This window comes from Porites lutea, chromosome 3, assembly GCF_958299795.1.
Source record: "Porites lutea chromosome 3, jaPorLute2.1, whole genome shotgun sequence".
NCBI lineage: Eukaryota > Metazoa > Cnidaria > Anthozoa > Scleractinia > Poritidae > Porites > Porites lutea.
Genome location: NC_133203.1, coordinates 47,135,028 through 47,151,219, shown reverse-complemented (window position 1 = coordinate 47,151,219; position 16,192 = coordinate 47,135,028). Strand labels below are relative to the sequence as shown.

General features: G+C 41.6%; 2 protein-coding genes across 2 annotated transcripts in view; both read right to left on the bottom strand.

Annotated features, from left to right (window-relative positions):
* The window catches only part of LOC140932405 (uncharacterized), a 45,792-nt gene that overhangs the window by 21,091 nt on the left and 8,509 nt on the right, over window positions 1-16,192 (bottom strand). The window contains exons 5-6 of the mRNA XM_073382016.1: window positions 15,004-15,085; window positions 14,378-14,437 (exon numbers count right to left, since the gene is read on the bottom strand). Coding sequence (XP_073238117.1) covers window positions 14,378-14,437; window positions 15,004-15,085 — 142 coding nt within the window. The remainder of the gene's footprint in view (window positions 1-14,377; window positions 14,438-15,003; window positions 15,086-16,192) is intronic.
* LOC140929836 (uncharacterized) lies at window positions 5,045-9,031 on the bottom strand. Its single transcript, XM_073379532.1, has 2 exons — window positions 8,875-9,031; window positions 5,045-6,590 (listed from the first exon to the last, which is right to left on the bottom strand). The coding sequence occupies exon 2, from the start codon at window positions 6,558-6,560 to the stop codon at window positions 5,196-5,198; it is 1,365 nt and encodes a 454-aa protein (XP_073235633.1). The 5' UTR covers window positions 6,561-6,590; window positions 8,875-9,031; the 3' UTR covers window positions 5,045-5,195.

Sequence of the window (16,192 nt, the reverse complement as noted above, 5' to 3'; positions counted from 1 at the left end):
AGTTATCGGGAGTCAACTGTATGTGGCTTTGTGGCTTTGTCTGTTCGGATGTGTGTTGCAGGGGCCAATAAGGTTGAAGGTACTATCAGTTGATTGCAAGGAACCAATGAGATTTTGGCATCTAAACATGACAGTGCTGTGCTTAAGGTCAAACAAGGGCACTTTGAAACTGCCATTTTGGTTCTTCACAATTAGCTACAATTTACCGTCTTTTATTACAGCTAAGGGTGTTTAGAAGCATCATATTTACATATCTTCATTATTCAAACGCTGAGTACAGTGATGCAGCTGTTTAAGCAACCTCGTCCCCAGGGCTTTTCCCATTTTTTAAGGGAAAAGCCCTGGGGACGAGGTTGCTGTTTCAGCATTCATATTTTAGTGTGGCTGCTGGTTCTAGACATTTTCGACCTAATTCGGCCATCGCGAACAACGTACGTAAATTATGTTTTACCTGCTTCAAAGTGAAGAACAAATTGAAATCCTAGTTTAACTTGGAAGTATGCGTAATTGTGTTTTTAGAAGCTTGAACAAGAGCTGAATTTTTTGAAGCTATACCGAGTAAATTAAGTCCGCAAACATGCTTTAATCTCTCTCGTACAAAGTTCAACCACCTTCTTTAAATTCACGGTCCGGCAACTTAAGTACAACCACATCTGATACAAGTTTGTTGTCATAAAAGTAATTAAAACGTAGAATTTAACGTACCCAGTGGCTAAGTAAAGATGGGTAAATTTGCGTTAGCGAATGAACTTGGAAGTAGCCAGTTGACGAAATAATTAGAGATTGTTTCATTGAGTGGAATAACATGGGATGAGTAGAAATCAGCATTTCAGCAATTTGACAATCATTCTGTTGGAAGTAAAGTTATGAATGATGCATAATTTTATTGCAGATGTTAGAAAAGGAGGTGATTTGTTAAAATCGTTTGAGCAAAGTAACCTCGTAAACAATAGGGAGAAATATGAAGAATAGGCCACTTCCGAGGTTCCAAAAACCCTCACTTCCAAAATGAGGCCAAGTGCACAACCTTTCTTGTGAAAATGAGTTTTATTTGCATGAGAATGAAAAATCATTTCCATATCAAAGGCTGAGCACTTAACCTCGTTTTGATAAAGAGGCCAGGGGGAACTCGGGAATGGCTTATTAAGTTGTCACGGAGTTAAGGACTGTTTCATTTAGTAGAATCGCACGTGAAAACTTTGTGAATTATGGTGATGCAACCATCTACCACAATATAATGATAAAAGTCTTAGTATTTCGTAACTATTTAGTATTCGATGAGCACATTTTCTTAAGAAACTCCGAGGAAACCTTAGAGATCTCCCTCTAATCAACGTTTGGTGAGCTGATATTTAGGGAGAGAAGCGACGACCGGAAATGCGTCTGCGCTTCGCAGGCTAATATTTACTGTACTTTAACAATTTGTTTAACTTGCACCAGATGCAAAAGGGAAAGACAGAGGAAAGTTAATACATAGCATGATGATCGACTCAGCTCTAGCTGAGCTGTCGCGTTTTCATTTATGCACCGCAATACCTAATTTCATACAAAAACCCAGTCTACATTCAGGATTATAAAAGGTAGATTCATCATTCTTGGTACGGTTACACTGAAGCATTCAAAATGGCTGGTGATCGCTAAGTTCGTGAAGCAGTTTTTCTCGCAGTGAAAATGACAACGAACCTAGTGTTTTTTGGTATTATTTTGCCAATTTTACCCAATAAGCTACCGGGCCTTTCGAGCCGGAAATATCAACGGGGCTTTCGAGAAAAGGCAGCCTGATCCCTCCTGTCCTTGTGGCGCAAAGCTTGGGGGTGGACGGGTGGGTTGTAATTGGACAATTAAATGGACTGCATGGATGGTTTTTCCTTTAATAAATGAAACAAGTTCACCATGGAAACGAAACTGTCTAATCATAATTACAAAGTCAAATCTCTGAGTCTTAAATAGTCTATTTAATCCTAAGAACAGTGTCTTCAAAGACTGGGACGCACGAAGAAAATAAAGCCAAACCTTCTGGCCATACCAGCTTCTTGGTTATCTCACGTTTGACAACATAACGTCATGCATAGCGGGAGTTTATGTTAAAGGTTCAGTCTTTCAGGTAGAATTTCGCTAGAATCAGATGAACTTTTAAGGCTCAGAGAGCTAAATACACAGTCTTCAATGTACTTTTAAAAGAGGCCTTGTCGTTTTACTGTCTAGAGAGGGTCCTTCAGTAAAAACCTACTCCAAGACCAAAACGGAAGGGCCAATAAATTCAAATAACTAATTTTTCTCTATAGCTCGAGATTTATCATCGTCTTTGCATAATGTTAGCGCCTACAACCTCGGATGATCAGCTTCAACAGTCCGAGGAGGAAGGAACTTTTCAGCACTCGGTAACTTCAGTATTTGCTAAGTTACCAGCAGCAAATAGAAATGAACAGGATTAGAACAATTTCTGTCGCGGTGTAAAGCTTCTCTTTCATGACGCTTTACAATCCTTGTGCTAGCGTGAAAAGTAAAAACTATTAAAACCGAGATAATTTAATTACAGAGCTTAAAAATATTAATACATGTTCAAAAAATAAAACTTAAAAACTTAAAAATTCAAAATCTAAAAACCACAAAGATAAATTTACAGGGAATAAAAATGTAAATACGTGTATCAGAAATAAAAGTTAGAAGCCACAAGCTTTTTCTAAAATAGAAGTCTATTTCTTTAAAAAAATAGCTATTGATGGAGATATTTCCTTTAATACACTTTCGCCACTTATTTTCTTTATGTACAAGCAAAATAACCCAATCAAGAGGGCAGTGACGATCACTATCAAGTACTAAAGGAGCACATGCGCAGCAGCTGAGTATACTATAGTGGCGGATCCCAACCTTCAGATAAGGGCGGGGGGGGGGGGGGGGGGCGCTCATCCAGACCCTGAGATCGGGGGCGGGGCGGTCTCAGTTTTTTTTTTCGGCCCTTCGGGCCTCAGTTTGGTCTAAAATAAGGGGGGGGGCTCACCTAAATCCACCACTGTACTATCAAGATTAGGGAACTTCAGCTATGTTCATATAACCTGAGATCAGGCTCAATCAATTTTCGTTTCGTTTTGTGATAACATTCCGGCGGGCAAGGCGGTAGCCGTTAGAGAGAATGTATGAGAACCCCTAAAATTGGGCCTGATCTCAGGTCATGTTCATACGGTACCGGACATCCGGTGTAGTGTGAAAAATTAAGACTTGATTGACTTTATCTTCAACATGAAGATTTCAGTATCAAAACAATCAGAATAACAATTAAAATAAAATTAAGCCATGATGATGGCGACGGTAACGAGAAGGACAAAAATCAATAGGGTCAGTTATGATTACCTGAACAACAACAACGACTATGTAAGTGCATCACGCTTTTTCGTAAACTTCTTTGCCGCTGTTGCATGCACGACTACGACGTGAAACGTCCTAATTTTACTTTTACGGAGAACGTGAACACTTAACTAAAACATCGCTTTTATTTTTCTTTTTTCTGAACTCATATAAAGTCAGTTTTTGAATTCATTCTTCTCAAAAAACTGTGCCAAAATTGGACCATTTGAGTTACCTTTTTTGCAGTCGTCGCCGAGACGTGGTTGCTTAAGCTGCCACACCGGGGAGGAAAAAAAACCCACCGTTTGTTGTGTACAACCGCCCCCTCCCCTCAAACAATTTTTGGAAAGCCTGGGGGGAAGGAGTGGATGTACACAGGCTACCACAATTTTCCCTATGTCCTAAGTCAAAACAGTCAGAAATCAATTAATACATTAACAACATTAACATGTTCCTTGGAGAGTTATGAATATATGAATATCATATATGTGAACTGCGGGGTGAAGAATTAGATGAAAGATGATCATCGCAGTTATAGATGCAACTTTTGCAGTTGCGAAAAGAAAGCCTGAAAAAATATTTAAAATATCTAGAATTGATTAATTAACGTTTTCAGTCTTTCTGAATGAATACCTTGAAAAATTTTCGCTACAACGATGAGACAAATAAACGTATTTAATTCAGAGTTCTCGTAGCAAAGTGCTATTTTCGCAACTACAACAAAAAGAAGTCAATGTTAATTGTGGTTATTGAAAAAAAAATTATGACAGCGGACCACCAAAATATAGGACAATCATTGATATCAATATGACGTACATCACAACGTCTTCACCAGGAAAAAAGTTCGACAGCTCACGCGGCGTAGACTAATGAAACACGATGCTCCGCTGTGATTCATTGTTTTTCAGCCGCTGTGATTGGTTCATAATTTTCTTCTTTGTTTTTTTGGTGTGCTGCTCCCACATGGGTCCGCTGCTGTACGGCTCCTCTGTTGTGTTTCTTGATCGTGGGCAACCATGCTTCTGAAATTTCTATATACTCCGTTGCGCATGTCCCTGTTGATGGTGTTATAGTGAAGTCTTATCACGATCTACACAGAAGGATTAAAATGACCAAGAGCAAGGGGAAAACTAGTTTCCTGGGAGAGCGAATTAAAACAATGTCGGTTACACCTCTAGAAACACAAATCTAATTCACAAAACCGCAGAACATATGATGTACAATATATTTTCCTTGTGTTTTACTGATCCGCATCTTTTTCCTACACTAATTGATGTTTCTCTTTTTAGTTCACATCGAAAATCGTTGCTTTTTTGTTTGAGGCTCCTGTATGTTTGCGCAGTTGTTTTCACTCACCAAAATGAAAATGGCAGTGTTTTTTTTCGCCTTCTCTCAACCATTTTCCACCATGCTTTGATCACGTGCTGTTGTATCCCAAGCGGGCTACAATTGCTCAATTGTATCATGATCGGGATACATTTGAATTTAGTAAGGGCCACGTGACTAAGAACCAAAGTCCCTGTTTAGTCGAGTGAAAGTCTAAGAACATAACAACACGAGTTGTATCATGTAATTCAAACCTAGAAGTAACTTGCGATTGTCGTAGGTTTGACTTCGATTTACACGGTATAGTTCAGGTTGTAGGTTTATCGTTAGCACATAACATGCGACAAAATGGTTCCGTCTAAACCGACGTTACAAAACCGTTGCGCTTTTCAAAACTGTAGAAATGACCAAGAAAAAGGGGGAAACCGACAAAGACAGCAGAAAAAGTGAGAAACCTTAACGAAAAAGACAATACTGTAAAAATAAGAAAAGAGATGAAGAGAAGTTACTTGGAAATGGTTCAGCTAGTCGCTGTCTAGATCTTCGGTCTCCGAACTATCGTCATCGGAATTGTCCATTTCCAAGTAAAAGTTGCGCTGAGGGAGAGGGATGTGAGAACGAGCCATAGCTTTAAGATCACGGACTTTCTTGGCACTCGGTACCAGTGATGAATGGTACAACTGTTCCAACGAAACATCACCCGCTCTGTCCTTAAGTATCTTCACCTTTCTCCAGGGCTCTTCAGAGGAGTAAGTGTTTCGCATCCAAACTTCGTTTGGATGGTGCACTAGCGTGACCTTGTTGGTGACTGGGTTCAACTCTTCCCCCCAACCAAAGTTAAGCCAGTGAACGTCACGAAAGGAACAGCTGCCCGAAGAAAAGTGACGATTGGTGTATTTGCTTGAGATGAAATCCTTATAAGTTAGAAACTGTCTTTGTTGCATACTGATGACCTCGAATGGGTTTCGGCGGTTGGCCTCTTTCACTACCGAGTACCAGTCACTCGGCAGATAAACAGTCGCACTTGTCTTCCTCCTCTCTATCTGTGCAAAGTCAGAGTCGTTCCTTAGAAATGTGTGACCTCTAGTGAGGAATTTATGATTAAGTACGTCGTACACGCCTGCTGTATGTAGGTCATTGTACAAGCCAACGATTGTTAAATTTTTATTCTGACCGCCGCACCCATCCGAGTAAGAAACTAATGATCTGGCACCCGTGCGGTAGGTATGGAAGAAGTGTTCGAGACAAGAAGCAACCTCCGACGAACCTCTCTTCGCAATGGTTTCATCCCACAAATACATATATCCTTTTTCCACAACCAGATCGTGAATCCCGAAGACGTACGTCCACAGCTTGTGTTGGTAGAAAACGTCATTATGTGAGAGATTTGGTGTGGGTAGATTTTGCATGAAATCGAATGAAATCATGTCCACGCTATCTTTTGAACAGAAGTCAGCCAAACCTAAAGAACGGGTCATATCTGACCAGCTGGCCACAGCTACGTTTTTGTCCTCCCGCACACTCTGATATCCTTTGTCCGCCATATCTTGGTGGTCCGTTAACTGCTGACGAGCGACTGTGTCACCTGGATTGGACTTAAGCGCGAGGTTAAGTTTATCACAGGTGGCACAAGTGTCCGTACGGGGACGACCGAACCCTAAATTAAAGTCTGAATTAAATACCCTACGATAAGCGTGCACGGTCACAACCGGTTTGAGTTTTGCGGGGACGGGAAGGTTTTCACGCCTAGCTTTTACTATTTCTTTTTCCCTTGCCAGGATTTCAGGTTCGTGAGCCTCTAGATAAAGATTATACATCTTACTGACGCTAAGATCTGGGCTGAGGAATCGCTTCTGTGGCGAGTCTTTCCTTGAATAATGACTTGTCATTCTCGGGAATGATCTAATGTGGTTTCTAATCTGAAACAGAACAGTAATTTGTTAGAATAAAGTGGAAACTAATCTCTACTTTAGAAGCGCATAGGAAACTCAGGCGAGTTAACTTTCGCAAAGACTTCTGGGATAGTTACTTGGGACAGGGAAAAAAGTTGGCCAATCACAGCGCGGCGCGTCTCCAGAAACCTTCCCAGAAATAATCACGAGACACATTTCGGATCCTTAAGCCCTAATATCCACATAAAAATTCTCCAAACTGATCTCCATACATTTCGTTTAAGAATTAGTTGAGAGAATTTTATGGCAAATCAAAGCATTTCCTTTTTAGTGATCATTTCATAAATTCTCATAATCAAATCTCTTGACAAGGTATGAATATTGTTGGGAGAAAACAGGTGTTGGTCACCATTGGGACTTAAAGGGTTAAGGTACGGAAAAACGGGCAACTCTTAAAAACGTGCAACTTGTTATGCAACGTTGCTGTAAAACGAGTTGAATAGCGATGTTACTACCAATGTTCAAACCTGTTAAAAATCTGATTTGTTGGAAGATAGGTTTTGAGTGAGTGGCAAAATGCGCAACATCGCTATTCAACTCGTTTTGCTGCAATGTTTCAAAACAAGTTGAACGTTTTTTGTTGCCCGTTTTTCCGTACCTATAGTTACAGCTTCCTAAATTAAAGGGAGACCGTGTTTGTCTTAAAGAGTAAATCTCCAATTCTATGATGGCCAACTTTCTGCTTTTTCCGGTGTAAAACGGATACTCTTAACGAAACAGCATCTGATACTGATTCTACATTTCTGAAGAAACCTTTACTTCTTATCCCCGAAAAAAAAAACCGGAAGAGAGAACAAAAGGACTAACTATTACTATGCCAGTCACAAATTTGAACAAGGAAATCGTGTCTATTAGTAGGACGTGGTCTGTAGAACAGGCGCTAATTTGTCACGTTTTTCAGGCGAACACAAGGCGGACGTGATTTTGGGGAGTCGCTCCAAGCGCTCGTTTGAAACCCTGATCTACTGTTGACAAAAAAGTGTTTGACCCTGGTTTGACCATTGATGCGAAAGTACGCCTTAAAGCTTGCTACCATGTATCCTATTCCAATTCTTAACTGTTGTTGTTGTCTTCTTTTTTTCTAGGAGGCAAACTCTCCTCAATGAACACAACAAATTTCCTCGTTTAATGAATGCAAAGCACCTCGCGAAGCGACTGCGCTGCAAACACCAATAAAAAGCGGGAAACTTTGAGGTGAAAAACTCGCTTTTCTTCACAAGCGAAAACACATCGTTTGCAATTCTGATTGAACGTATCAATTTTTTCTCGAGTGCAAAAACATTCTTCGCTCCTCTGATTGGCTAGAACTTATTTGCGTATGAAAATTAACGACATATCTTTAACAATTATTGCTCGAGCCCATCTTCGGGCTCTGAGTCAATACATCGGCTGAATGGGCTATTGACTCAGAGGCCATGAGGGCGAGAGGAATAATTGTTTTAGTAAAATCCAACTAATTGGTCAAAAATATCGAGAGAAAAAAATTTAGCTAGTTAAAGCTAGACTTAAATCCTTTTTTGCCGCCAAAAAATTCGCGCTTTTCGCTACTAGTGGGCTATAACATAAAGCCTAGTAGTAGCTCCACCAATCAGAACGCAGAATTGATAATAGACCACTAGCTGAGAAAACAGCCGGCATTTCGTGACACCACCGCTGGTTTCTCCGCGAAATGACGTGCGAGGAACAAACGCAGAAATTCCATACTGATGACGTGTTACTGCCCAGCTCTGAGTGGTGCTTTTCATTGATGAAGGGAAATTTTCACCCAATCCGAAGCACTACCCGGATCTGGGTGGTGATACGACATCAGCATGGGATTTCTGCGCTCGTTTCTCAGACATCATTTCGCGGGGAAACCAGATGGGGTGTCAAAAAACGTCGGCTCCTTTGGCAGGCTACCGTTCAGTGAGTGCATCTCAATATAAACATGCAAATTGTGGAGGAGAGTGTGGCCGATCAGTTAACACCTCGAACTTACGATATAGAGGTCCAGGGTTCAAGTCTCGCCCATCGCGTTGATTCCTTAGACAAGGAACTTTACTCCACTTTGTCTCTCTTTACCCAGGTGTATAAATGGGTACTGGCGACATACTGCTGGGAGGTAACCCTGCGATGGACCGGCACCCCGTCCAGGGGCGAGTAGCAATACTCCTACGCATGCTTCATGCTAAGGAAACCAGGATGAACTCCAGCCGTTTGGGCCTTTGGCTCGTGTGCGCCTTTACTTTTTTACATGCAAACTTAAACTTACCTGCTCTATCGTATCCGGGGATATTCTATTAGGTCTGTTGTAATGTTTTCCCTGTCTCGACTGTGGGGCTGGGCTGCTTCTTACTCTTTTGAGTCGCCGTCTTCCGATGCCGTGAAGAGAACAAAATGCAATCTTACACACCTTTATTCTTCTGTTACTTTCTGTAAATCAAGAAAGACAAAATGAACGCAAAAATGGAGGGATGTATTCTATTTAACAATTATTCGGGCTCTGAGTCAATAGCCCATGAGGCCGAAGGCCGAATAGGCTATTGACTCTGAGGCCATGAGGGCGAGAGGGATAATTGTTTTAGTAAAATCCAACTAGTTGGTCAAAAATATCGAGAATAAAAAAGTTTTAGCTAGTTAAAGCTAGACTTTAATCCTTTTTTGCTGCCAAATAGCGCGCTCTTTTCGCTACTAGTAGGCTATGACATATAGCCTAGTAGTAGCTCAACCAATCAGAACGCAGCATTGATAATAGATCACTAGCTGGATTTTACTAACAGGGGTTATTATCGGACTATAAACAACATGTAGACGACACCACAGTTGTGAAACATCATTGCTGCGGCTGATTGAAGATTGGAAAGCTAACCGAGATAGGAAGGAACTGGTGGCTGTAGTGTCAATGGAGCTGTCAAAAGCGTTTGACACCATACCGCATGCGCTGTTGCTTGCCAAACTATCAGCCTATGGTTTGAACGGCAGCGCTTGCGCGCTACTTGAGGATAACTTGAGCGGAAGGATGCAGAGGGTGAAAGTCGGCGATGCATACTCTAGCTGGCAAACTGTAAGAAGAGGTGTACCACAAGTATGTGTACTCGGACCGATGTTTTTCAATATCTTCTTAAATGACCTTTTCTATGTCATCATAGAAGTGAAGCTTCATGCATATGCAGACGACGAGCAATTATATGACTCGGATTCTGATCCTATCGCCCTTGACCAGCGTATGCAGCGCGAAGTGTGGAAGGTAAATACCTGGTATACAGAAAACGGAATGATTGTCAACCCTAGCAAGCATCATGCCATGGTTCTGGGGTCTACTGATCACCAGTTCTCTTTTACCACTAAAGACCTGTATGACCTCCTGGGAATGACTATCGATAGTCGAATGAATTTCGATAAACGCGACTCGACTGACAAGTCGAGAGAGACCTTAGAGATGTTAGGTCTAGAATCGAATATTAGGGAACTTAAGCACCAGACGTTCTTGATTCACGAACGGCATGGCTGGCCGCGCAGCACTGGATCGGGGACGCAGTTTGCGTGCCGAACGCCGACAGCATTATTCAGTTGAAAATGCCTTTCAAAGATTTGCGTTAAGTTTTGTTTCTTTCTTACGAAGAAAACATTATTTCAGACAAAGAATTTCTACTTTTGTATGAAGAAAACTCTTCGAAACCCAGAATTTGAACTTCTGGTTTCAACCTGAGAACTCGCGTTTTGAAGTCCGTGTCGGTGACCGCAGCTCAAGAACGTCTTGACATGCGCAGTGGCTCTCATGCCGCAAAAATACTTCAGGTAGGCGTCCGTGGTACCAAGAACGTCTGGTGTTTAAGTTCCCTATTATTTTCCGTTGCGCTCCCCGGAGTGAGGAAATGACCGACAAAAGAACTCTTACAGAACTCGAAGAAAAACAAAACTAACTGGTGTCTCGACAGTCCAGACTTAAAGGGTTCTGTCGTATTTCTATACTTCCACTTCAGCAGGGACAGAGAAAATACAGCGAATCAAAAATAATTACGGCTATTCTTCTCCGAAAACAAATTTAACTCAGAAAACCGCTGAACAAATGATTGACGATGTACTTTCCTTGCGTTGTTTTTCCTACACTAACTAATATTTCTCTCTTTAGATAACATCGGAATTCATCATTCATCTCCCTCCCCAGGAGAGCGCTCGATGTCGACGATCTGTGAACAGTCTATACCGTAGATTTCTTCAAAGAAGTTACCTTTAGGAACGTAATATTTGTAAGTGTTCAACCTTCTTCCTTTGTTCGTTTCGGAGAATTTCCCTTTCCTTCCTTGACAACCAACCCGGGCGGGGTCAAAGCTGAGGACCAAACCGCTAAGGTACTGATCTTGTGTGCTTTTATCAGGCATGTTGTTAAATGTCGTCAAAATGTGCATCTTAAGTTTGTCGTCCACTTTTTGAAAGCACTTTCCTTTGCACTCACACGGTGGTCCAGTGGTTCTTGCTGGAATAATGTTTCCTCTTGTGCCCATGCACTCCAGCCCATGTACAATGGCGTTCTTGCGCACGTTTTGTTTCCATCTAAACAAAAACAAATTGATAAACTAATAAAAACAAGAGACGTTTTGGTTAAATCGTTAAATTCCAACAGTGAAAGTAGCAACCTTAAGTTTAAAGAACTTTGCTTAGCTTTTGCAAATTTCTCTTGTTTGACCGCGGTATTTTCCTGGTTGGTTATGGTTCAACGGCTAACAAAAAAACGGGCTAAGGATAAACTTCTTTGCGACTTTGCTGCAAACCGAGTTGAATACTAGCGAGGTTGCGCGTTTTACCACAAACGAAAACAAACCTGGCAACCTATCGGTAATTTGCTGCAACACAGGTTCGAACGTAGGTGGTAAAACGCCCAATATCGCTATTCAACTCAATTTGCAGGAATGTTGCAAAACAAGTTGCACATGTTTTGTTGCCCTTCTTACTGTAGCTTAAATTAACTCGAAACATGAGGTAATTTAAACGAATACGACTGACGGATAAAACCGTGAGGAGAACTGTACGCTTAAAAAAACTACCATTAAAGAGGAAAACAAGTGACCGAAAGCGGAAAAAAAAATTAAAGAAAAATTACTCGGAAAACCAAGACTTGCTGTAAAGAGGTGAAAAAACGCACAGACCAAAGACATCGCCATATTTCCCGTTTGTGACTCGCCAGAAGTTGCCGTCTGAGCCATGAACCAGAAGACACAAACTACATGGAGATAACGGAGGCAGCTGAATGAAAACTGACGCCGGTCGGGAGCGAAATGTGGCCAATCAGCTTCAACAAGCCTCGGCCAGCGTTCGCAATACCTAAAACTCTTCCTAATTTAAAACAAATTCTGCTTTATATACTACTAAGTAATGTCACCTATTTGGTGCATAAGAATGCCGCCGTGTCGCTACCTTTTGATTATACAATAGACCTTTGTCACGCGGCAGCCATTTTGTCCCAGGAGAACAGAAAAGCTTTGTATTTGCACGGCTAGCCTTGCAGTGAGAACGAGGCTACCTGTGCAAGTACAAAGCTTTTTTAACCTCCTGGGACAAAATGGTCGCCGCGTGACAAAGGTCTATGATTTTTTTTATAGCATTATTTCACTACTTGCCAACTTGCCAATAAGTCTTTACAAATCATGCTATTTCTCACTGCATAATTAATTAGCTCATCGCAGCAATTTTGTCTTTCTCGACTGCTTACTGGTTTTGGAATGCACGCGTCTCCTCTACATACGCAGAAGAGCTCTGGGTCGACAATGCAATTTTGTGAGCAATCCCTCGAAATCGCCCATGCTTGTAGCGGTTGTGATGCTTTGCGCCCCCGACTATAAATTTGGCCGAGCTGCCCAAAACGTGGTCATTTTAATGATCGGTACTCCGGGACCATGGTCAATTTTCGCGACCCGTCCACCTTCCCTATTGGCGGTTGACAACTTCAGTGTTATCCTCGTTGCGTGCTTATTGCCTCAGCAGTCGCAGACTTTTCCCATAACTGAATAGTACGCGGTGAGGTAATGAGTAGGCAGTGGGGATATGTTAACATTAAAAGCACAAAATCTATTCACAATCAATTCTATAAGAGTAACTAATTACATACCAACAGCTACAATTAAATATTAACCTGAGATCAGACCCAATTTTAGCAACATCCATACATTCTCTCTTACGTGGTCGCGTTATCTTCGTGTCGCCTTTCCCGCCAGAATTTTATTTACCAATTTTATTTACATAAGGTTAATTAAACATATAATAAAATAAAATAAGGTAAAACAGGTAAAATAACTTTAAAGGTACGCTTCGATCTTTGAAGAGATGGGTTTTAGTTGACTATTACAGGCATTGATATCGGTAGGCTACCTTAAGAAACTGACAGTTTAATCTTGAGCCAAATATCAACCACTAGCCACCTTCACTTCAGTGAATAATTGTCTTCTAGTTTGAGCAGTTAACTCTATATGATGAGAACAGCTTTAAGAGCGTGCTAAGTGACGAGATTCCCTAAAAAGGTCTCTGGAAGGAGACAATTTCCTGTTCCTTCAACAGTCATATCGTAAAATTTGTTTCTTACCTTTCTGGTCGTCTCTCTCTCTTTCTTGGTCTTTTAAGGGCTGACTCTTCGTCATCAAGCCTAGATGCACAAGAAGACAAAAACAGCTGGAGTTGACAGGTGTTCAGTAAGCTTTCTTGGATGTTCGCCTGTGTATTTGAAATACAGGGGCGTAGCCAGGATTTTCCAAAGGGGGGGTCACAGAGGCTACTCACCAGATCACCATCTGGGAATCGCCGACTATATATGGTTTATACCGCTGCTCTCCCTCGTGTATCAGCGGGCTCAGTCGTATTATTGCGGCATGAAGGCCCATATTAACTAAAGACAAGAGTCGTTGACCAAAAAATACTTTACAAAAAAACAAAGTTTAAAAAAGTGGGCTTTTCAACAATGGCTTTTACGGCCAAGATATTGTCATGGCGTTTTCGCCACCTGAATATTGTAGGTTGTTTGCTCAAAAAAAGGCCTACCAAGGGGGGGGTCACGGGCACCCTAGGACCCCCCCCCCCCCCTAGCTACGCCCCTGAAATATATGGTTCACGCAAAAATAAATTGGAAATAATTTGAAATTTTGAGAACTTCCATTCTGTATGGCTTGGTATAAGATAACAGGATGGTGTCTGTACCGCCCGATTATTGGAAAACTGGCCCATTGTAAGTTCCTTCTAAACTTGGTGTGTGATTATATTGGATTGAAAAATGTTATCAGTAAAATGTCAGGCTTGGTACAAAACCTGACACTAGAAGAGTTTGAATAAGAGCGACGAAATTTGGAACAGCGCGAAACCCATTTTTGAGTGAAGTTTTCGCTGCCGTTGCCGTCATTGTAGCTGAGGTCCCTAGGGAGAAAAAACGACAGCGTTTCGAAAGTCTCAAGGGGTTGAATGCAGGCGGTCTTTTAGCCTGCGTAGCAGGCGTCGAAAGGGGTTGGGGATAGCGAGAAAGGGAAAAAGGGAGGGGTGGTTGGGGAGAGAGGGTAAGGGACCCTTCCCTCACCCTTTCCTTTTCCTCGCCTTCGCGTTTTCTCCCTCCCCCCTCTACTAAATTTACAAACACTCGATAAAATATTAGCTGAGTATAGCGGTCTTTCTCTCTCCCCCTTGCCCCCTCCCCCATCGTTTTCTCGTTTAACCTCGCGCACGGCCAAGCCAAAACTGAAAATCACACACAAAAAACGCCGGCTACATATACGCAGGGTATAGAATTTGTTTCTCACATTTCTGGTCGTTTGTCTCTTTTTCTTGATCCTTCAGAGCCTGAGTCTTTGTCATCAAGCCTAGATGCAAAAGGAGAGAAAATGAGCTGTAGTGATGACATCTTTCTACTGAAGATCACTGAACGAAGCGCGAGGCAAGGAGACGCAACAGATCAATACGTCTGATCCCGTATTCAATACGCCTTCTAGTACGCAAGCATTGGAAATAAATAATTGCCGCTCAAAAAAATAAAAAATGACAATACGATTCCGAAAACTTTAATTCTGTGTAGACTGGTCTATCAAGGATACACTCATTCCCTATTGTTGCCCTATTGAGGGTAAAGATTTGTCATAGTTTTTCTGCCCAAGTATTTGTAGCCAGCGCAGCGAGCGTTTCCGCACGAGTTTGTCGAGACAGTTGGGACGAGAGCAAAATAAAATAGGAATGTCTCTTATTTTTGCTCCCGCTCTAACTTTTGCGCAATAACTCGATGGGAAACGCCTGGAGCGCAGGCTAAGGTATTTAAAAAAATTGAACAACTCCCCAGGGGTCCAGGGAGTGAATCCCTTGGAGAGCTGCTGATAGAAGCATCAACTGTTGAAGATATCAACTATGCTGGAGCAAAAAAAAGGTAAAATCGTACTTTCTTCTGCCTGGATCGATAAGACTGTACTCTAGTTTTCTTTTCACTGGAGGAGCCTGGCTGGTCTTCTTTGGTGGAATATCTATCAAACAGTTCACAGCACAACAGAAAAACCATCATTTCACAATGATACAAATGAGCATCAGTCCGGGGGGAAGGGGTATTTCAGGAATTTTGGGGTGGGGATGTGCAACTGGGACACTGGAACCCTTAGCCTATCTAGTACAATGGTACTGGAATATTTTTGGCACCGAAAACAATAACAGGATTGAGTTGTACCACTTCCAAAATACTAGTAAATTTTTCGCTTCCTCTCGACATGAAGCCTGGCACTAGTTATCCAAACAAATGGTACAGAAAATTTTTGTTGTTATGCCAAAAGTGGGTAAAAGGTAATACCTTGAAAGCTATTACTTTTTTCCGGAAAATTTCCACCGGGATGAACCGTTCCATTTGAATTCCCCCCCCCCCCCCCCTTGAATTTCCAGGTTTTCCATACAAATGGTAAATGCTCTAGGTTAACACCTGATTATTCAACCTGCTTTGATTCAGAATACCCTTTGTCTTCTAGCCTTAAAGTGCTACTACGATCAAATTTTTGACTACCATTTTTTTTCGCTAGATTGGCAGTTTAGTACTTGAAGTACATGGTGTGCAAATTATAGCTTCATGCGATTAAGGAAAGTGGTATTTTTTGGCGGTCAAAAACCATTAATTTTCGTCCGCCATTAAAACGCTATGTTCCTGTGGCCTGGTTACCAAGAACACAAGGCAATTGCTTTGTGACGTCATTTACTTAACGCAGTACACACAGCATGACAATTTTCTTCCAAGAACTTTGCTCAACAATGTTCTCTTTCCTCCCACTTCGATGCGTTCTTGTTTAGGAAGACTCTTTCGATCTTACTACATTAGGCTCCGTATGTGTGCAGCAACCGCTTCAATCGACAGAATTGTGCTGCACGTGAGTCTGACCAACTGAATGTGAGATTCGAGGAATAGGTTTGTTTCCAGCTGACAGTTTCGCTGTTTTCTCGGTTTGATAACTTCGAAGAGTGCTGCAATAGCATTTACGGGGCTTTCAACGCAAACCAGTAGCGGAAAATTAAACTTGGATCATTTGCTAGCATATGGAAGAAAGATCAATCGACAGATCTTGAATCCGGAAAGAAATCTTCGCATAAAGAGG